The sequence below is a fragment of the Chaetura pelagica genome, unplaced genomic scaffold (genome assembly GCF_000747805.2).
Source record: "Chaetura pelagica isolate M959 unplaced genomic scaffold, ChaPel_1.0 scaffold456, whole genome shotgun sequence".
Classification (NCBI taxonomy): Eukaryota; Metazoa; Chordata; class Aves; order Apodiformes; family Apodidae; genus Chaetura; species Chaetura pelagica.
This window is the reverse complement of record NW_009953574.1, coordinates 2,215,075-2,238,028: the sequence shown is the minus strand read 5'-3', so window position 1 is coordinate 2,238,028 and position 22,954 is coordinate 2,215,075. Positions and strand designations below refer to the sequence as shown.

At 45.8% G+C, this 22,954-nt stretch overlaps 1 protein-coding gene across 4 annotated transcripts in view; it reads right to left on the bottom strand.

Moving 5' to 3' along the window:
• Positions 1–6,051: 6,051 nt before the first annotated feature.
• MBNL3 (muscleblind-like splicing regulator 3) overlaps positions 6,052–22,954 on the bottom strand; it is a 50,163-nt gene continuing 33,260 nt past the window's right edge. The window contains exons 3-8 of one of the 4 annotated variants that reach the window (XM_009999671.1): positions 21,932–22,132; positions 20,312–20,548; positions 12,145–12,295; positions 9,778–9,813; positions 7,582–7,676; positions 6,052–6,108 (exon numbers count right to left, since the gene is read on the bottom strand). In XM_009999671.1, the coding sequence (XP_009997973.1) occupies positions 6,052–6,108; positions 7,582–7,676; positions 9,778–9,813; positions 12,145–12,295; positions 20,312–20,548; positions 21,932–22,132 (777 nt within the window). The remainder of the gene's footprint in view (positions 6,109–7,581; positions 7,677–9,777; positions 9,814–12,144; positions 12,296–20,311; positions 20,549–21,931; positions 22,133–22,954) is intronic. The other 3 variants (XM_009999672.1, XM_009999673.1, XM_009999674.1) reach the window with 3 other exon arrangements.

The following is a 22,954-nucleotide window of genomic DNA, read 5'->3' as shown; positions in this document are numbered from 1 at the left end:
CTGGCCAGGGAGGTCACGGGTCCTAGAACATCGCGATGCAAAAATACAGAGTCAAAAAAATCATCAGCTAGAAAATCTCCAACTAAAAAAAAAAACAACCCAAAACAACAAACAACAAACCAACCATGGCTGATTGTGAAATCATGTTTCAAACTACTAAAAAACACTGTATTTAACAAAAATAATCTTAATAGTTTTATGAATCCATTTTATTTTTTAAATCCCTCTTTTATTGTCTGCTTATGTTACAGTTTAGTAGTAGTACTTTTTTCTTGAAACTACTAACAACCTTTTTTTCCATGAAAATGATCAATCTCAGCTTTCATTTTCCCTCTGCATGACCCGTTTTATCCAAGTTTCAGCATTTCTTGCATATTGTTTGCATAAGGCTGAGAGAAATGGACAAAGAGAAAGAACTTTGGATAAATAAAAAATATAGGTTCATGGAAAGTGGGAAGCTTATAAAAATGTCACTAAAATTATATCGATTTAAACAAACTTACATACATCTCTTGTCAAATAAAGGATGATATTCATGCTTTTATGACATTTGTTTAGAGTCACTAACTAGCTCGGTGACTTTGTAATAGTCTATTTAGGAAATTTATAGTCTGGCGACTTGTTTTTTTCTTTTCTTTTCTTTCTTGAACAAAGAAAATTAGAGCAAGTCATTGCACAACTAGTTTAAATAGTGCTACCTCAAAATGGCATTTTTTTTTGCCGAGATTGTTTTGAATTTGGTGAAGTTTAGTGCTTCAAGCTTTTCTTTCCTTAAACTCATTTACAAATTAACTCTAAATTTGCCAGCAATATAAAAACTGTTGTGGCACCTAATATAACTACCCTGAACATCCCTCATTGGACCTCTTTAATAAAAAATAATCCTTAAATGCTTTTTCTTTTTTTTTTTTCAGTGCTTTAAATGTGACATGAAAACAGCTGTATTCTAGGTTTACATTCTATGCACATCTATGCCAGATGTTTAAGTCGATAAATAGGAGGTTACATCAAAGTGTCAAGATATACAAAAATCCATTTAGCACTGAAAAAATCCCAACCTCCTTGAACTCATAAAGCCATACAAGCTTGAATGCATCCTTTCTGGCTTAAGAAGATCAGTTCTGTTCTTTGTTGAGGCACTGGCACAGGTTGTGCAAAACCCATTTGTTGATACACAAATAATTTCAAACAGGAAGTACTCAAATCCACTTTTTTTTTTCCACTAACAATGTTATGGTTTTGGGAAACAGAAACTCAGTGGTGAAAAGAACAGGTATGTGGTCACCAATATAAGGAGTTACTGATTTCAGGCAACTGATGCTTGTGAATGCTGATGGCTGGGGATCATCGATGGACACAAGTGGCTGTCAAAAGATAGGGTTCATAAAGGAGGATTTTTTTGGGGGGATGTTTTTTTCCCCTCTCTCAGGGTTTGGTTCAAAGCCTACTGAAATGAATGGAGAGATTCCTTCTGCCTCCAGGCCTTTTTGAGCTGGTTCTTGCTATGAATGAGTCTCCACAGGCAGATGGTCAGAGCCTGCTCTGGGACACACCAGCTGTGCCCTAGATGCCCCTCCATCACTTACGGTCCATGGAGAGAAACATCTAGCAAACTATCTGCACTCAGACTAGAGGAGAGAGGGCAAGCCAAGTCTCTAACCAACGCCAAGGAACTTGGAAAAGAAAAGAAAACCTGGCTGTCAGAACTTGGCACCCTAAAGGACCACTGTGAGTCAGGGTGGCTGGCCCTCAGGACACTGGGAGCTGGCTTCTTGGTTTCAGTAACGATTTTCTTTCTCCTTGCACAGAGTTTGGGGATTTACAGCAGCAAATCCATCTCTTTCGTAATGCAAATGATGCTGTAAAGCTCTGACAGGGATGACTTTGGCTGTACCCTCAACCAAAATGCATTCTGCAGCCAGATTGTTCAGCAACGCAGCATAACGACAGGCTGGGCTGTCCAGGGTGCACGGGCTGGAAATCGGTTTATTCGTGCGTATGAAAAGGAGGTATTGAGAACTAGCCCTTGTTGTGCAGCAAACATTGCTCTTGATCAAGTAGAAGGTGCCAAACTAAATCCACTGGCCGACAGGAGCTCCTTTAAGATGAGTATTTACCTACAGTAGAAAGCTTATGCTGAGCTTTCTCCTGTTTTGTTACTGCTGTGTTTGCTTTAAAGAGCCAGAGATCATGGGGGAGAGGGGGGGAAATCACCCACTTATGGAAAATGGTGATTAAATAATTGGTGCACACTGACAAAATTTCAAGGAGAGTCACCTATGATTCCAGGCTGAAATGTTTCAGTGGAGACAAACCCCTGGGTATGGTGTTAACACAGCTTGGGCTCAGTCATGGCTACGGGCCCACCCGAGACCAGGGCTGGTGTTTGCTCCTCTCCAACGCAATGAGCCTTTGACCAGCTGAAGCTGCCTCACTTCACACCACCTATTTCTGTTTGTTTTGACTGCACCATGAGAACAGCAAGGGAGATTGTGCGCCGTTTGCAGCTGAGAATGCACTTCAATGGACAACAGAACTGCAGAAATCCCTTGATGCACATCACTGTCTGAGCAAATCGCTCCTGTCCCCTTCCTGAGCCTGGCCTTTGTGGGGTTTTTTTTCCCAAAGTTTCCAGAATCAGCTCATTGTATCAAAAGAACTACCCTGAACTGGACTAAAATGACAGCTGTCCTTTCATACCACTTGTACTAAAAATTTGGAGAGTCTATCTGAAGGCAAATTTTAAATGATAAAAGGAGCATTCAACACAAGCAACTTTAGCTGACACGAACAGCAAAATCCAGCAAAAGGCAGAACATTCCTGTGTTGAGTTTTTCAAGCACATAATTCCTGTTTCCCACAATAACATTTTTAGTAAAAAAAACCAAACAAAAAACCCCATAAAACCTACAGCATATGAAAACTTAAGACATAACAATAATGAAAAAATGGTATTGAGTATACTTGATAATGATGTACACTTTAAAACAAATCAATAGACTATGATGTAAACAAAACAGTAAGATAACACTTTAAAAACAAGACAAACATTTATCCATCGATAGTATACAGTAAACCAACAGTCCTCTGTGCAGATGCACTTACCAGGATGGTAGTCATAAAATGATTAAGTGTGTTAAAGTAATGTGTTATAAAAGTCTATTATAATTTTCTACTTGTATATCTCATATAACAGAGCGCTGTTTGTTAATTGTTTCTATAGTGCTTTTTTTTTCTTTTTTCCTTTTTTTTTTCTTTTTTTTCTCTTTTTTTTTTGACATTCCCATTGATCAGTTTTTGGTTAACATGTAGGCTGCAACAGGCTTACTGTAGAGGTGGTAGAGAATGAGAGAGGGGAGAGGGGATATATACAGAAAGGCCATGCGCAGCTTCCCACCAAGAAGTCCTGGTGCTCCATAATTTTACTGTTCAGAATTTCAACGTGGTCTGCTGTAGGGGGAAGAAAACAAACAACAAAGAAAGAATGAGAAGTTAGAGAGAGACAGAGGACAATTTTAACAGAAGTCACTCCAATATGACACATTTCCATCCTCTCTGCATTGCTTGAGGAGTTGCCATTAGTGTATTCCCTTAATTTTCTGACACAGGGTGAAACTGTTAATTAAATAACCCATTTGGCATCATTTTCATTTGCACTTGGGTCTTTCCATTTGCAGTGTGCCTCACACACACTGACAAGACAATTAGTGAAAGAGGGAGGTGGGCAAATCATAAAACTTATTTTTGGACAGGGTAGAAAGGTAGAGAGTGACTAAGGAGGGAGATGAAGTGGTCTCCAACCCCTCTGGAAAGGTCTCCTGCTTCCTCTGGAGAGAGCCACAGATAGTCACATGGAAATCTGATCCCAAAAAGTCAAAGGCAAACTGGGCCCAGAGACTAAACGCAGACATTCTGTGCTCAGGGGACTTTCTTCTGGGAGCAGATCACCTCTATTGGGACATACTCATGGAAATCCTTCCCTGAAGGACCCAACACTTGTCTCCTGCAGAGCTAGGCTACAGGACCTCCTCAGGCAGGGAGAAAAAGAAGAACATCTGCCAGAGCAGCAATGGTTCCAATTACCCAACTCCCACTCAAGACAGCTTTGGGAACTACCCCTCAGCACTGCCCAGTGCCAACCACAGTCCCTGTCTGGCAAAACCCTTTTGAGCACACGCACAATATTTCATGAGCTTGGGTGGCAGCATCAAATGATGTGTCCTTGAGAGATTTGTTCACCTTTAGTTTATGCACGGACACAGGAGGTAACAACCTAGCAATGGGATAGAAATATGCATGCTGCTTCATGGAAACGGTCAGATAGCACTGGGGATGCTGGGGGCCACAGCACTTCTCTACCAGCCTCCAAAGCTGGTTTATGCCCCAGAGCTGTGAGGTGTGAAGAGGACAAGTGCTTCTGGCAGAGCGGTGGCTCACGCACATCCTCATGCTGCCCTCGTGAAGCACAGGCTCCTTATCTGTCCCAGACCCTCTCCATGCCCAGTTGCCTGATCCCTAAGAAATCCCATCAAATTAAGTATGTTGACCCCACTCTTTCAAACAAGGGCTTTTCACAGTTTGTAACGTGATATCATGGCTGATACAGTGTTTGCACAGACTGTGCCTGCTAAAGAAATGCGTCTCATTGAAGTTCCTTGCCTAGTCTGAAATCACTATCAACAGTGTGGGTTTAAGGACACACAAAACTGAAAATAATTCAGGAAAAAAGAAGTTTCCTGGAATAAATTCTGAAAACTGTCTCAAAGAGTTGAAGAATGAGGCTCTTCCCATGCAAATGATCTCCTTATCAGGTGGCAGGACTGTCTTGCATGTTATGGAAATGTGTCAACATGTGAGGTGTCACCTCTGTTGCTTGGGAGAGCAGTCCACTGAGTGATGCAGAACATTCTCACTAAAGGGGACAGCTCGGTGCTCACCCCCAGACTAACAGAGGTCCATGGCCACAGCTAGTGAGCAATTTAGACATAGAGCAGTTTATTTAGGTCAGCAGAGATAAGGGCCACCACCAATATCAGTAACTTCAGTTGACTGCTAAAGATAACATTAGAGAACTGCTTGCCAAATTCATTTCCAGCATTTCAGTACTTGCCTGTAATATATGACCTAAGGAAGAAATGGTTTGCCTATCTGTGTATACTAATGGCCTGCATTAGGACAATCTGGTGACTTCTTGCTGAATTGGCTGAACTGCTCTTTACTCTCTTGGGGTAGAAAAAAATACTGAGAAGAACTGAAACCCTCAGGGGACTTTCTCTCATGAACATGAGCTAACACAAAGAAAAGCAATGGAAAAATGACACTGCTGCTACGGCTGTGAAATAATACCCTGGAAGTCAAAGAAAAGGACAAACTCCTTCATCATTCCCACTCAGCAGCCTAGGGAAGCCCAGGATCTGCAGGCAGGGTGAAGGATATATTGCTTGCAGCATTCCTCCTGGTCTTAAACACATACAAGGACCTCTGAAGAAACCCACTATGAATGGGGCTTCATCTGCATCTCAACAGCAAATCCCTGCTCAGTCTAAGCCGGCCTTGGAGATGCACAGCAGCCTTGGAGATGCACAGCAGCCGATGATGGCCCAATCCTGCTTACCCCAGGAAAGGAAAGATGCCACTAACAGCACAAGACAAGTTACACCTTTTCAGCTGACTCATTTCCAGAGCAGCCTTTGCTATCAAGAGCACAAATCCCTGAGGCACCTGCAGGCAGCTGGGAGCCGTGCAGAGCAAGAGTAACCTGTAAACACAGGTGTCAGACTTAGGGGGGGATGCAAGAAGGGAGGCTGTGAACACCATAAAACACGTATTTTATACACAGGAAACATTATAAATTGTGGAGCTGATCTGTATCTGTGCTGCAGCTGCTGAATTTCTGTTGACAGAGTGAGAAGCCACTGGGGTCCCATGGGCTCGATGCCCCTGCCCAAGCCAGCCCACCCTGTGGGGGATGCTGTGCCCCTTGTACAAAGCAATCCACCACAAACAGGAAAAAACATGCCAAAAAGGAACTTACTGTTCTATCGGGAACTTCTACATCTGTGAAACAAACATGCTGCTACTCAGTTCATCTACTGATAACTGGGATATCTACAGCAAAAAAAACAAAGAACACAACACATTAAAACGCTGTCTTTAGATCTGGCTGATCATTCTGTCTTCAGCATCAGGTTAGTAAGCACGACAGTGTTATAAAACAGGATCCATTCCCAAGATGTGGTTATTTTGCCACATCAAGTACAACGTAGCTGCATCACTACTGATGCCTGGTGGAGTACATGGTGATTGTAGCAGGATTTTAACTCCAGAGACTACAAGTAAGACAGAAATGCCCTCAAACTATCTGGCTGAAACAGGACTCACACAGCCACAGAGCAACGCTACACAGGAACGTCTGCTTTCTTCTCATGACCAATACAAGTATAAGACCTACACTACCTGGAAATAACAACAAAGCACAGAAAAAGACTAGCAATCCCTACTGCCAGCAGTAATACACTGCCTAGCACTTCTGCAGGCAAAACTTCTACTGAAAGCCTCATGACCTCACACTAGTCAATGACCAGAGTATGCCCCCTGAGATATTACTGACACTCGGCATGCCTGACAGCCCCTCCAGAACAAAGTGACACTGTTTTCTTTGCAAGAGCTCTAAACCTGAGAGTGTGACAAACAAAAAAGCTAAGATCAGTATTGGGGGAAAAAAATAAATAAATAAATAAATAAAGTGTTTGAAATGTCTCTGGTCTAACTGGGAAAAGCTGTGTCACACCAAACTGTCAGGAAGCATCACTAGGACAGGTTGTGCGTGTACAGTTCAGGACCGGTGTGGAAACAGCCGCCAGAGTTTGGCATCTTCAGAGGAAAGTGCTGGAGAGAATTACAGCTCAGCAAACGTGGATGGAACCCTCCACACTGGTGGCAGTGCTGCAATGGCACGGCCTGCACAGCCAGAGTCACTGCTGTAGGGATGGGTGACACTTCTGGAGTAAACAAGCTTCAGGCTTTGTAGTCTCACTCCCAATATTTTTGGTTTTGGTTGGGGTTTTTCGTTTGTTTTGGGTTTTTTTGTTTCAAGTCCAATCTTGCGGGGGCAGGGGGAGAGGCCGCTTTGTGTTGTCACTTCCACTTTCCAGCCAGGAGAGGACATGGCAGAATACCACGGGGAAGGATGCTGGAGGTGGTATTTCTGCTTGAGACTGAAAGCAGAAGTGCTGCGGGTCTCATGCAACAATCCGGCCAGGAGATTTATAGCCTGTATTTTGGGAACCCGATGGGGTGCTGTATTTTTGGAGCAGCCCCTGCACCCCCTACCCAATCACCCATCCCTACAACACTCTGGCCGGGCTCACCACCCATCCCACAGCTGGCAGGACGGGCCGGTGCCCCACGTTGGTCCCCAGACACGCACACACACCCACACCCACACGCACCCAGGCTGCCTCTGTGCGCCCGACCCTGCGCCGAGCGGGTCGGGAAGGCGCCCGGCCCCGCGCAGGATCCGGCCCTCGCCCGGTCCTCGAGATCTGAACACATGAAAGAAAGCCATTGAAAGGGCCAAACCTGATTGGCGGTAGCTGTTGCAGCGAAGGGGACGCTGGTGGCAGGAGTTGTTGCTGCAGACACAGTGGTGGGCGTAGCACCGTGCATCATGGGCACTTTCGGAAGGGAACCATGGAAGCGACATACGGGAGGGTGGAGCGTATAGATTTTTGTTTGTTTGTATTTTTTTTTAATGTAACCATGGCAACATGTGGTGGATTTGGGGGCGTGGCAGGAATCACAGCAACAAGCCATGTGACATCGTCATGAAGGACACATCGGGGCGCAGCATGCAATCACAGTGCAAAGCAAGACAGCATTGGGAAAAAAAATAAACAAGAGAGAAGGGGAAAAGCCAATTACAATTATAATTAAGGAAAAAACCAAAACATTCTCAACACTTAGTACATTTATAAGCAGAACAATGATGTATTAGACTCTGATGGCCAAATTTCCAAAGGGGGGAGAGGGTGGGTGTGCTAGCAAAAGCCCACATCAGCTCGCACCCGTGGGGAGTTAGACACAGCCAAGTGCACGTTCCTTTGGGTGGGGACATTTTGGCAAGCGCACCCTCCCACCCGCCTGGGAAAGCTCGTCCCCTTCCCTCCCCACCCCATCCCCGCCAGCAACCAGAGGTACGTGATGAGCTTTGCAGTGGCTGCTGCAGCCCTTTTGCCAGGTTCCCCTGCCTCTCTCTAGGGGGGACAACGTTCCAGCATGGGACAGAGCTGGAGGGACGGCAAACCAGCGGCTGGCAGCCCCGGGGCTCTCTGCACAAACTCAGCATGCTTCCTTTCCACTCTAATTCTAGAGGATTTGGCAAAAACTCCTCTCTTGCAGGGCTGGGGTGGGGGTAGATGGAGAGGGGAGGGGGCCGAGAGGGAAAAGTACACAAATGCATCTGAACAGCTACAAACTGCAGAAAGAGCATCCGAAAGGACAACACGGCAGCAGGGAGCTCGGCAGCCTCCTGAAGCTGTGCATCCCGCAGAGCACGGTGCTGGGGGGATAACCCGGGGCACGCACGGGCATCCCCCAAACCCAGGGGGTGTTTGTGGGGCCGGGGAGCCTGCGGGAAGGACCAGCCATCCCCACAAACGTGTGGCAGGGAAGCAGCCCTGCCTGCCCTCCCATCCCAGCAGGCAGGGCAGGTCCCCCAGCAGGGAGCAGAAGTGCCTGCGGGCTGGGCAGGCTCCAGCACACACGGGTCGGGGTTTCCTACAGGCAGAGGAGCTGTGTCTGAAGGGCTCAGCTTGCCCTTTTCCAGTGCTGTGTCCTCCCTGCACTAGGGGGACGGGGAGGTTTGGAGAGCAGAGTGCTTAGCCATTCTTGCCAAAGCTTTCAGAACTGCTCCCCCAAAGCCTTGCAGCTTCCCTGGGGCTCCAGCTCCCACCCCTCTCCCTGTGGCTGAAGCAGGCACACACCTGGATGCTGGTAGTATTGTATAACCTTGGCTGGAGGATCAACGCTCAGTTTTCACCCACCCTGCTGTGCTCAGCAGCTGTAGACAGAGGGGAAGGTCCCTCAAAGACCTGCACAGGTTCCCAGTAAGACCCAGATGCTGAGCCTGAGCATACTGGATCCCTGCAGCAGCAACAAGTGTGTCCTCGGCCCTGCTGCCTCACTGCATCCCACCAGCACCTGCAGAGGTATCTCCCTGTGGCCCCTTCTACCTGTGCAGCTGAGACTTCACTAAAGAGATGAATCTTGTCCACGGTCCAAGCCCTGCTCTTCTGTACAAGCTGTACAAGCAGCACCCTGCTCTGGCAGAGGGGCTGACCCCAGATGTTCTCTCATCCTTAGCACCTTTATTAAACCAGTGTCCTAAAACGTCCTCAGAAGGACAACCAAAAAAATCCAAACTCTACTCCACCTGATGCCTGATACAAAAAAAAAAAATAACCACCAGGATCCTCCCATCCCTATTTCCTTTTGCTGGATGACCTAAATGGGCTGAAAAGACATTTAAGTGACAAATTTTTGTCTCTGCAGCAGAACTAAATAGGGGTGAGAACACATCACCTTGGATTCTCTTATTAGTCACACAGAACACTGCACTGCACAGAAATTAAAAGGGATACAACCATTTAAGCCTCAAAGAAGACAGCGGATAGACAGTCACACCACTCAGCCACCCAGGTTCTCACTGATGCATACTAACTTGCTGTCTTTTTCAGATTATAGGAAAAGTTGAGAAGTTTGTGTAGAAAAACCTACCAACGCTTGCAGTGGGTGTCATGCACAGAACTGACCCTGCACACCATGCATTGAAGCGTGGAAAGATGAACAAAAGGGATATTTCATTAGTGAAGCTCCAGTGTTAGAAATCACTTTAACTAAAAAGCAGGTATTCTCTTTGCAGCATTCAGTATTTAAGCACATGCAAACAGATTCTGCACATTGGTATATAAATAGTTTAAACTCAGTTTTAAGAGATCGTAGCAAACCAAATTAATTCTTGAATTCTTGGGTAGTGGAGAACATATTTCTTCTCCCACCCTGGTATTAAATGATATGATCTATCCTAGAAAACAGTTTGTGTTTGGGTTTTGTTTCATTTTGGTTTTTTTTTATCAGGTGTGTTGATTTCTCTCTGATCACACCAGCAGAAAGCAAAATGCCCTTCCAGGAATGTGACACTCATGTTAAAACCGACTTTACAAAAGCAATTCACTCCTGCAAGCAGGGACTGGGATTCTAAGTCTCTAGTTTAAGCTGAAAGAGGCAGGGTTTTTTTTTTTTCTCGACTCGAAACAATTGCAGTGATGATGCCATTTTCAACAGACACCCCCTGACTTTCCCCTTCTTTGCAATCCATGATGCTGATCTCTCAGTAACTGAAGGGGAGGAGCTAAGGAAAACAGCAGCTCACTGTCCCTCTCTCCCCACACTGGGAGCTGCTGACGTGCCACTTCTCTGCCTTCCAAAACCCTGCGAAGGCTCAGACCAGACCTGCAGTCTGATGCGTAAGGGGAAAATGGGGATGTGTAAAGTAAACTCATCAAAGACCTGTCTTCTGACTGGCAATTTGCTGCTCTGCCCAGCATTTGTGTCCTCAGACGAGAGCAGGTGCCAGCAAACAGACCTGCTTGTTACGCGTCAGCCCCGCGCGTAATTTCATTGCCAGGAGACAGGGCTCAAGGGCAGGGTGAGAGTGCTGGGGAACAGCTCATTGATGGTGCTGACATCAGAAATAGGAGTCCTGATGTCAACTTTGGCAACTGCGACCTCGAGGAAGAGGAGCATTTAGCCAGCTCAGGGACTTGGCATTCTCAAAGGTGTCAGAGTTTCCTGCAGAAGTACTTGGCTTGGCACCTAGCAGAGCATGCTCAGCTCAGCCCAGCCCCTCCACAATCACTTCGCAGAGCCCAGGGTGGGAGGCTCCCACACGAGTCCCCCTCCCATCTCTCCATACAAGACTCCACTTCCCTGGAAGAACATCTCAGCAGCTGCTGAGTTCTGAGTGTCTCCAAGCGCTCCCAGAATGGGAAAGCCACACAAGAACGGGATTTAGGTCTCAGCTCTCTGGATCCGGGCTCACACCTGAGATACAGTTAGGGCTCAGTACTGGACTGTCTCTACAGCTTTCCCCCTCTCCCCAGGGAATGGCAAGGCCAAGGTGCAGGTCCACTTTCACCTCAAGGGGCCAGTCCAGAGAAACACTTAAAATATTTTTGTAAATACCACCTGGCAAGCAAATACAGCATTGACCATTAAAAACACTGGACATTCTTTTTCTTATTATGTTCCGCAATGATTATAATGATACTAAAAACTCAGCTACCAACTCTGGAGAGTTCCTAATTCAGCCACTTATACTTCTATGCTAAGCAGGTTTTGGTTTCCATTTGGCTGCAGTGAATAGAGGTTAACTGGCTAGTCAGCAGTCGCATCTGTCCCGTCAATATTTTGAGTCCTGTATGAATTACTGAACTGCATCTTTCAATTTTACTCTGAGACCTTACAGGAACAATAAAAGCTGGGAGTTCAATTGCTTTTAAAAAGCCTGGGCTATCTCACTGGTCAAAAGACAAGCAAGAGGGAAATCTATGCCTTTAAAAAGGATTATGTAATTTGTATTTACTGAAGACGAAATGTTCCCTCTATAAACATCATGGCTGCTGCAATATGTAGGTCACTGAGAGAGAAGCTCAGAAAGGTACCTGCAGCTTCAAGTGAGCAGGCACAGAGGTCCACAAGACATTTTAACATGAGTCCACAAGAGTGCTACACAAGAGTCAAAGAATTAATTTGGGATTAACGAGTTGAATCATAAGGAGGAGAAACAGAAAGTATGAATTCAAGAAACATGCAGACATTGTTCTTAGTTTGACCACTTAAAAAAAACCCCAAACCAAAAAAGGCTAATAAGGGATCTTTACATGTAAAAAGCTCTGAATTGTAGTAGGTGAAGGAAAAAACAAAGCAGTCAAACAAGAAACATTAACTTTTCATCCAATTTTAACACTAAACTACACACTGACACTCTTTTGCTAGGGACTCTTCAAGTCTGCTCATGAGCTCAATGTTTAGGCAATAAAAAAAGACAAATATGATGCTGGGGAAAAGCAAGGAGACACTTACCTGTGGGGATGAATGTAGGCTGTTGCAACTGCATGTTGGCTAGAGCCTGTTGGTAGTGGAAAACGCTTGGGTTAAAGACTGTGGTGGCACCATTGTTTTTTTCAAGTGCTGGCCTCTTTGGTAAAGGTTGAAGTGCACCAGGCGGCAGGGCCTGTGGATAAGGGAGTCATTAAAGACAAGTGGAGTGAAAAAAGAGGCCCAGATGTAGATCAAGCATGCAATAAATAATAGGGGGTTCTTGGTGGCAAATCACCTGCAACTGTATCAACTTAGCGAGACAGGAAAGAGAAGAGCAGCTAAATCACAGTAGAAGTAGTAAGTGAAACCACAACTGCACTAGGTAAGCAGTTAGTAATGCACCAGCAGAAGGGGCAGAGGCCAGAAGAAGGAGGGATGCAAAGGAAAATTTTCAGCAAAACTGACTTGGGCACACAGGAAAAAAAATTATGAGGAGAAGGAAGGGGAAAGGTGATCACCTGGACAGGGTACTACGAAGAGCAGTTGCAGGCAGCAAGCATTAAGAAAAACAAACCAAAAAAACCCAGCAAGTAAGAGAAATATAATACTTGACTAAAACCAAGAAGATTAGCATATGTAACAAATGCCATGGAATAAAAGGGATGCTTGCCTCTGCCTGCTCCAACACCCACCTACATGTATGTGTGCACGTGTGGAGGTGTGCACACTTGTATGCAGCTGACCCGTGTGTCCAGGTGGTAAAGCAGCTGTTGCCAACTACATCCCCTATCTTATGTTAATAGTAAAATGCATTTTCACTTGTTAGTAGAGAGGCTGAGCAACAGGGTCAAGAACAGGCCTGGTTCTTCACCACTCACAGCACTGGCAGGGATCAGAACCAGCAGATTCAGGCTCGCTCCCAGCTCTAGAAGGGGGCCTCCAGCAGTTAAATACTGCTCATTATTAGCAGTGGAAAAAGCCATTGACAGATCTGGTGTTCGAACAAGATTAGGGTGGGCCTTGCTATCAGGCAAATCCTCTCTTTTTTGTTCTATCACACCACTGGGCTTCTTCCAGCCTGTCAAACCTGTTTCATGATCAGACTTAGTAAAAAGCATTAACCCAACTCAGGAACGTTTCTCAGCGAGTTACTCATCGTTCATCGAAGCATGTCTCAACAGCAAAGTAGTATGTCAGGTTCTTAGGAGACAGAAACGTGTCTAATTATTTACAGCTTTTCATTGTGTCCAAGTAGAAGTCACTTTTTTTTTTTCCCCTCCGCATTGTGATAGAAAAGGGTCCTTTTTAATTATGCCCTGCAGTCCTTCAGCACGTACCGCTCCCACTGACGTCAATGAGATTTACGCACGTGGAAGTCATGCGGAATCAGGTCATTTCTGCCTAGTTGTTAGTCTAGATCATGGAGCAAAGCAATGGCTGAAAAATAGGGTTATCACTCCTACTTTTTTTTTTTTAATAGATGACAGATAGGTAATGGAGAAGGTTTAGCTAAGGAAGGGTTAAGGCTACAAACAGTGCTCAGAAGAAAGGACAGGAGATTTTAAAGCGATATGAAGATCAACACACAACAGAATCTAAGTGAAAGCTTGCAACAGGTTGTCACTATCTACAAACAGGTTTCACTTTAAATTTAATTCACTATAGGAGACTGCTCATCTGAGAAATGTTAAGCAAGATACTTCCAGGCAAAACATTACTCCATCCTATCTCTATTCACATGGTGGCTTTTGGGTGATTTTAATATTAAAAACAAGAAAAGTAGAAGAAATTGCATTTGCAAAACTGCCCTCAGACATGCACCCATCCTCTGCTAATGCTAGTAGGCAGTCAGTGCCAGCATTAGGACTTAATCTTAAGTAAAGATCTAAGAGTTTCCATTTCCAGGGGAGCCCTCATTGATATCTATGTTAAACCTGACTGTATCTACATCTCATCTATTTAATTATAACTACATGAATGTTCCTCCAAGCACAAGACAAATCTGCAGCTTGTAGAGACTGGAGTAGCTCCACTTACATCAGAAGTGTTTTACAGATTCACAATGACTGAAGAACTTGCTGCTTAAATTCATGGCTCTCACTGTGCCTGATTGCAAAACATTCTTTTTCAGATGCTTCCAAAATCATCCTCAGAAAAAACCCGAACACAACTAATTATAGCAAAGCAACTGTGCCAGGCACATAATGGACTTTCGACTCCTTGCTTCTTGGCCAAAGGCTGTCACCACCCCAAAATGCCCATTATCCCATAATGGCAGTGCCAAAAGCAGAACAGTTGAAGGCTTTGAGACCTTGCTGTGATGTCCTGGCTCTTTACATGGGGGACAATTCCTGAGCCCAGCATGGCAGTCAGAGTGAGCATACAAACACCAAAAGACCAGAGGGACATCAAGGCACAACAGACTAGCCCAAGCTCTCTCTCACATCACCCTTCTTCATACCCTCCTACAGCCCCTGGGAGGAAGGGAGAGAAAGGAGCTATGGCAGCCCCACTACTGCTCCCTGAACAACACCTCTGGGACACGTCCTGAACAGCAGCTGGGCAGAGAAGCCCAAATAAATGCAACACTTCCAGAGTCTTACAAGGGAAAAAGCACACTGCAGTAGCTGCTGAGCAAACAGGAGGCCAGCCCTGCTATATGGGCTCTGTGGGTACAGGAGCCAGGACCCTGTCTTGGGTTTGCTGCTGGTTTGACACAGCCTTCTGAGTCACCTGTCCCACCCCAGCAGCTGGGGCAGCATCCATAGAGGATCATGCCCTGAAGATGCACTGGTCCTGTTTCCAATCTATCTTATTTTTTATATTAAGGTGCAGGAGGGCCCAGGGGGACAGACAGATCTGGATTCACCACTTCTTCAGCCTTTGTGCTGAGGTGAGTAGCACGCTCACTGAAAGGTCTATCTACAAATGCCTAGGAGAGGTGTCTAAAAATGCACGTGATGAAGTAGGGCCAATACAGCTCCCACACAGGAACCTGGCAGGGACACTGGAGCAGTCAAGTGGGTCTCATTTGAAACAGGCCAGCATTTCTGCAACTGCCTCAGGACTTGCAGGAACTGTAACAGCTCATGGGGAGACATTGCACCATGTCCTGGTTCTAAAGGAATCCCCCAAGTGTGTCCTGCAGCACCTACAAAAGGCAATGGGAGACTCCTCACCATATTTTGACCTTACTGAATTCTGCAGCAAGTGCCTCCCTGCTGAGGACAGGAGCCAAGTTCTTTGTAGCCAAGAACTTATTTTGTAAATTTACCTCATCCTGCTGCTTGTGATTTCCCTCTGGACAAGCTCTGACCATCACAGACACAGCAGCAGCCTTAAACAGGAACTTTTCCAACTTTCTTTTTTGCCTATTTGTGTGCACACATGGGTATGCAACCCATGCAGCACCATCAGACCATCTGCACTGGTGAAAGGGTTAATGCAGTTCAGTATCCATGTGATAGCCCACACTGACCCCAACGAACAACTCCCACTACAAAAATGCCAGGCAGCCTCCCATTTTTGAGAAAGCCACTTCCTGACTGGAACACGAGCATCTGAGCAGAGAGGTTTGTGCCACTTCTCTGCATGGCATGGAAAGCAATCCAGCCTTTCAGCATGACTGACAGATAAAAACACCCTGCATGCCCAAGTCAAAATTTCCCATGTGCTGGCTAACAACCCCTTCTCATTTTTGAGAAAGCCACTTCCTGACTGGAACACGAGCATCTGAGCAGAGAGGTTTGTGCCACTTCTCTGCATGGCATGGAAAGCAATCCAGCCTTTCAGCATGACTGACAGATAAAAACACCCTGCATGCCCAAGTCAAAATTTCCCATGTGCTGGCTAACAACCCCTTCTTAAGTTTTTTTGTTGGTGTCTTTTTTTTTTTTTTTTTCACAAGACAAGAACTGGATTAAATCTTTTCAACAATTTAATTGCATTTCAAAGTTCTCCAATCACCATCTCCTGGGAGCAAATCACACTTCCTTTCACCTCTTTGCATTTAGCAAAGAGGGGCTGGGTCTGTATCTGGCTCATTGCTTCAGTCCAAGGCATGACAAATACAAAATGATTTGTGGGAGGCCAAAGGTAGTGCCCATTCCCTGGCAAGCAGCAGAAGCAATCTGAGAAACTTCCTCTGAAGATTATACATGCTCTTGCCACCACTGTGAATCCTTCACTGGAGCACCCTTGCCAAAGGGTTCAGAGGAGGTGACATATTCCAGCAACTTGATTGCAAACCTTGAGATTTTTCAGAGCAGGAAGACTATTAAAAGTATCTGATGGGGTTTTGTTTCATGGTCAGAAGGGCAGGGGAGTTAAAGGGCTTTCCCATTCCCTGCCAGATCACATCTCCTTGGAGAGGTGGTTCTTGGAGAAGGCAGCAAGGCACCGTGCAGGTCACTGCCTGCACCATCTCTGGGGCTGTGACCATGCCAGTTGTGAGCAGGAGGAGGGAGAGGCTGTTGTGTCATTTTGTCTTCTACAGAGCCAGGACTGACAGCAGACTAGGAGGATGGCTTTTGCCTCGCTGTGAGAGTCATGAAAGCAGATACAGCATACTTGAAACTCAGAAAATAATCAAAGGCTTCCATGAAGACAGCTTGGAGACACAAGCCTGGGGAGCAGATCCTGTGTCTGAGACTGGAGCAAAAGGCACCCAGAGCAAGGCCCCTTTGCTGACACTGTCCCACACGGGTATGGGGGAGGAACCACAGCCAGAGGCAGCTGCAGCAGCAGCTGTTTCCCAGCTTACCAAACACACAACCTAAGTCCTGCACTGCACCCAGTTCCCAGAAGAGATCTCCTGAGGGTGCTGCTTAGTCCTCTCCCTCCTACATCTGAGTTGTGCCCACTGCACAGAACACCCTCCTGCAGGGCAGCACCAACATGACACTGCCGGGCAAGGCTGTGCCATTGAGAGTACCATGAAAAATTGCTGGATCTGTCCTGCACCACCCAGACCTCTCACACATCTAAAACACTGCAGACCTAAGGAGTCAAATTCTCACCAAAACATCAAGTGTCCCGACTCCAAAGCTGCCACTGTTTGGAAAAACACTTCAAAACCCAGAGCTGCCTCCAAAACACACCCAGGCTGCAAGGAGTCAAAGCTCAGAGAGGTAATGGATGGTGTGTGGGGATGATGCAGGATTGGCATGTCTGAATGCACACTGCAACATTTCTGGCAGGGATGGGCAGTCTCCCCAGGCACTAACACAACAGACCAAGGGTGAAAGGCCTTCATGCAGACTAAGATGGTTACGTGCAAAGCGAGAAGGTGAAAGGTCCAAGTACCAGGTCAAAGGTGGCCTCGAGCGGTCGCTTCAGTGATCTGACAGCTGGCTGAGTCTTAATTAGCAGGCAGCGAGCACATGATGGCAATGGGCCAGGGAGGGGGGTCAAGCACAGTAACAAAAACAGCAAGCAGAGGTGTGTCAAGAGAGAGCACCCTCCTGCAGGGCAGCACCAACATGACACTGCCGGGCAAGGCTGTGCCATTGAGAGTACCATGAAAAATTGCTGGATCTGTCCTGCACCACCCAGACCTCTCACACATCTAAAACACTGCAGACCTAAGGAGTCAAATTCTCACCAAAACATCAAGTGTCCCGACTCCAAAGCTGCCACTGTTTGGAAAAACACTTCAAAACCCAGAGCTGCCTCCAAAACACACCCAGGCTGCAAGGAGTCAAAGCTCAGAGAGGTAATGGATGGTGTGTGGGGATGATGCAGGATTGGCATGTCTGAATGCACACTGCAACATTTCTGGCAGGGATGGGCAGTCTCCCCAGGCACTAACACAACAGACCAAGGGTGAAAGGCCTTCATGCAGACTAAGATGGTTACGTGCAAAGCGAGAAGGTGAAAGGTCCAAGTACCAGGTCAAAGGTGGCCTCGAGCGGTCGCTTCAGTGATCTGACAGCTGGCTGAGTCTTAATTAGCAGGCAGCGAGCACATGATGGCAATGGGCCAGGGAGGGGGGTCAAGCACAGTAACAAAAACAGCAAGCAGAGGTGTGTCAAGAGAGAGCAACATTTTGGGGAGGCGAAAAAAAAAAAATAATTTAAAGAAATGAATGCATTATACAATATATTAAAAGACGAGGCATGCACAACATGGGGTGGCTGAGTAATTACCTGGCTTAGCAGCTGGTTGGCTATTTTGCCTCAGCAAGTTTTAAAAGTAAAGAAATGTCATGACAGGACGTGCTTTAGAGCATCTCCAGCGCAGCTGGCGCAGCGGGTCAGCAGGGCACAGGGATTAGTGCTGCGGGTGGTGGCCTTGTGCTGGCCTCCAGCCCTCATTCTGCAGCCACACGCCATGCAGAGCTCAGCAGGAGCACTTGTGGCAAGGGAAGGACCCCTGGTAAAGAAAGGGGGTTGCAGCACATGCTTAAGTGCCACCCTGAACTGGGGCCTGAGCCTGGCCCAGTTCATCTGACTGTGCTGCGCTGCCTTCAGCCAAGCAGGAGTGAGTCAAGCTACTAGTTGTGCATGTCAAGTAACTGCATGATTGGGTCCCTCTGAAATACCTTCTGAATTTAAACTTGAAATCATTCCAAATCTATTTTAGAAGGTACACCCATTTGTCTGGCACATGTTTTTTGATCCAAGAAAACTGGGCACAATTCTTCCCTTTATTGAAGTCCTGTTCCTCAACAGGTACAGTAAATGCACCAAACCTTGAAAAGTCAATGAATAATGTAAGCTGGTTTGGTAGCAGGGGTGATGCAATGAGCCAACAATAAATATTTTTAAAATTCTGGTTAACAGCATACAAATGAGGTTAATTACATTTTTAAGAGAAGCCAGCAGCATGAATAAAACTGGCTTTGGTTAAGTACCAGTGTCCCAGATAATTAGTGAAAAAGTAAAGACTGAATTGTGAAAAACAGAAGAGGTTCCATTTCAGAAGGTTCTTTTTCAACAGACCTGGGTTGTTTCAGCAATAATAAAACCAGTATGAAATCTAAGAAATAAACTCTGCAGGACAAATAAAATACTGCAGTACAAATTAGCTCTTCAAATTACATTCCAGGTAATACTGATGCTACAAGGAGGGCAGCTGTTTAGTTTCTAAGTCTTCCCTGTTTTGCATTATGTTTCACTACAGATGAAAAGTAACATTTTTACTGTCTACAGTCACAGAATGGATGAGGTTGGTAGGAACCTCTGGAGATCATCTAGTCCAACACCCTGCTCAAAGCAAGGTCAGCTAAAACAAGCTGCTCAGGACTGTGTCCAGGAAGGTTCTGAGTATCTCCAGGGATGGAACAACCTGTTGGAGTGTATGAACACTCTCCCAGTAAATAAGTTCATTCTTAAGTTTAAATGGAATTTACCATATTTCATTTTTCTGCTCACTGCCTCTTGTCTTTTCACTGGGCACCACAGTAAAGAGTCTGCCTCCATCTTCTTTATTTCCCCCTTCAGAAATGTATACACATGGGTAAGATCCCCCTCAGCCTCTTCTTCCCTCCCCAGGAAGAACATCCCAGGTCTCTCAATTCTGGAATAAATTGGTGCCATTAAACCAAATCTAACAGAATGGTAAACATTTACTCCAGCTCTGAATTTGATCTGGCAAGACTTCGTTGGCTTGTTTTTAGAACTGTAGGTATAAGAAGTCACAATTTAAATGAAAATGTGGATGGGAACATCTCTACCAGATTCACAGTATGAAACAGGTCAGGAAGTCCTGTCATTTCATTAAGCCTTGGCAAAGGTACCAGGCACAGGTTTGCTAAGCTTGAACAACTGGTATCTTGTTTGCTTTAAGTCAGTGGAAATTTTCCTACTGATTCATCAGGCTAGGATCCCCCTGGAAAGGATATATTACAGGATGGGCAGTCTTTGCTTTCCTTGTGTACTTGAGAAACCGAACTGACACCTGCGACCTAGCCAGGGAAGGTGTTGGTTCCAGGTGCTACTGCACTTGTGTCCATGTCCCCTCATGATGCCATGTCAGAAAATCAGAGGGTTCACCACCGTGACCCCTTCCAGTGAGATGCACTGTGCCACTCTGGGCTTCATGCTATGGTGAGCACACAGAAAGGATGAAGAGATGGGATCATATTGCACATGCTCTCAGCTCTCTAGTCAGCCATTTACAAAGCACTCTACTTTTCCACAGATGACACACGTAACACAAATGACAACTCTTAGCAATGGAAACACAGCTTGGTAATGGCTCTACTTACCATTGCAGCTGCAGCTGTCTGGTTCACCTGGTGTTGAGCTGCCTTGATTTTGGCTTGCAGGTGTGCAGGGGGATGAAAGTACTTGCATTTCTCCCTAGAGCATCGACCTTTGATGTAATCCATGCAAACTGTAACAGTATTTTCATTTGTGTCTATCATGGCAATATCTATGGGGTGAGCATAGCGGCAATCGTTTTCACCACGTGTGCAATTTCCACGCTGAAACTCTCGACAAACCTTGAAAGAAAGTCACATTGTTGAGCAGAACATCAAGTTACTCTTCATCCAGTATTTTCAACACGGAATATCAGTTCAGTTGGCCACATTAAACGACGTACGTATTCTAAACCCATGCTCATCCTGGTGAGCACATGACAACAGTCACAAAGGCAACTGGTGCTACTCACAATTGGTCCAGGGTGTGAAGAAAACCACACTACCAAGACCAATGACCAAATGCAAGTGAAGTTCAGAATGTGTGCAGAATGGAATGTGACACCAAGAGGTTAATGCCATTGTGCCCAAACTTCTGGAGCTCAGGATCATTCCCTTGCCTCTAAAGCTCAAATGTTTCTAACTCTGCTGTTTGTGTCTCAGCTAGATTATCAATTTGTTAGGGAGCACACTCACAGGCAGGGCATTTCATTCTAAATGTTGCCTGCTGCTGTTATGAGGAGTCTCTTTCACAGAAATAAGTCTCACTGCCTTCCAGTATAAAACTGACTCTGGGGTTACCTGACAGTGCATGTGATTACAATGCAATGTGTTGGTGTTACCAAAATTGCCAGCTTCACCAAGATCTTGCAGATCCTCATAAGCTGTGAACCCTGAAGCATCAAAAGCAGAGAAAAAGCTTTCACCAAGTGGATCTGGCAAGGTTTCCTTGTCTGAGGAACTATGAGAAATTGCTGAAGTCTATAGCTGGTGGTGCAGATCCCAGACCAGTGTGCTGTCAGGCTGAGTGTGGGGAAGGGTGAGGTGTCACGAGGGAACGGAAGCAATCAGCAAGGCAATATACAGTAATAACACAAAACAATATGCTTTGCAATTACACCCTTCTCCACTACCTTCCTGTGTTATAATTTACACCTGCAGGGGCCTCTCAATTCAGGTCCTCAAGCCTTATCTCCTGCAGAGCGTCTGCTTAGGGGACATTTACAAACTCCTCCAACACTAAGGCCCAGCATGCCCAGGCAAATGGAGGGCAGAGGAGACACCTTTCCAAGGAGTCTAAACAGTTTCATGCTTAATCCTGTAACATCTTAATAAGCCCATCTCAAGACAAGGGAAACAGCTGTTACTGCCAAAACATCTCCCATTTAACTCAGTGAATGACAGACCATCCACGTGCATTTCATTTTTTAAGTGTGGCAGATCACCCACAGAAAACAACCATCCCACTGCCAGAGTGAGGGCTCCCAAGATTCCAGCGCCTTCCACGGATTTGGGACCAGGCCCTGCATCAGTCTGCTCAAGCAGAGAGCAGCAGCCCTACGTCAGGAAAGCTTTGGGTTTAAACTCCATGCAGTGCCACATCAGGTCATTCTAGCAGAGATCAGCAGCTGGGCCCACATGCCATGTTCAATTCCATCAGCAGTATCATATCAGACATCCAAATACCTCCAGTTTATCCGTACGCATCAGTTTCTGCCCAGCAGAGCCTCCTGGAACTGTAACAGTAGGATTTCCAGAAACCAGGACAGGAGTATTTGGTAAAAGCTCTGCAGGAACCAAGCCCATCCCAGGAGAAACGTGACTCAGGTAGGGACTAAAAGCCATCGTGGGGCTCGTTGCAAGTGATGGAGTCACAGGAAATGTTGTCTGTGTAGAGAAAGAGGAAAAACAAAGTATTACTTAAAAGGCTCTGTCTTGGATTACCCATCAAAGCCTTGCAGCACTTCAATCCTTTTAGACAATTTGATTAGCAACATCAAAATGCTGTGCTCTCCAATCTATTCATTTATCACCGCTTTCTTGCGATCCATTAGTTTCTCCTGACTCACAGATTTGTGACTCATCCTGAACACAAGGCATCTTTATTTGCCAGATCAAAGCATATTGATGATCTTTATAGTTTAATGACACAACTTAGGATTTCATGCCAGCAATTAGAGCAGGCCCAAATTAAACAGACTTCTCATTCCCAAATAAACGTCTCGGCTTCTGGAGACCTAAAGTGGGATGCTGTGCAGAGACCTCAAGATAAGCTGCAGCTTCAGGACCTGGAAGCATGTAACTCCATCAGCATGGTTGAATTCACTACCAGTCTGTTCTGAACTCCATGTGATCATGGCTAGTGTGGCTCAGGTAGACAAATGGGATCATTTAGACTTGGCTGAGGCACCTCTGCTACAGTACACTTGGTGGTCTGCATTCTGCACATCTGGAGTTTGTTTCAGACTGTCAACAGCCTCCAGGCAAAAGCAATTTTGCAGGAGCCACTGGACAGGCAGCAAGAGGACACAAAACTCACTAGTGTTAAAACACGCCAGACTTCATGCCTTTGCCAAGAGCAGCTGGGTTGTAGGCTTGGAAGAGCCATGGACAAAGTGTACCAGATGAGGTGGGCCAGCACGAGGTGCAGCACCTCAGCTATGCTGTGAGGAACATAAGGAGACATGCTGTGTGTCCCCATAAGGAGAC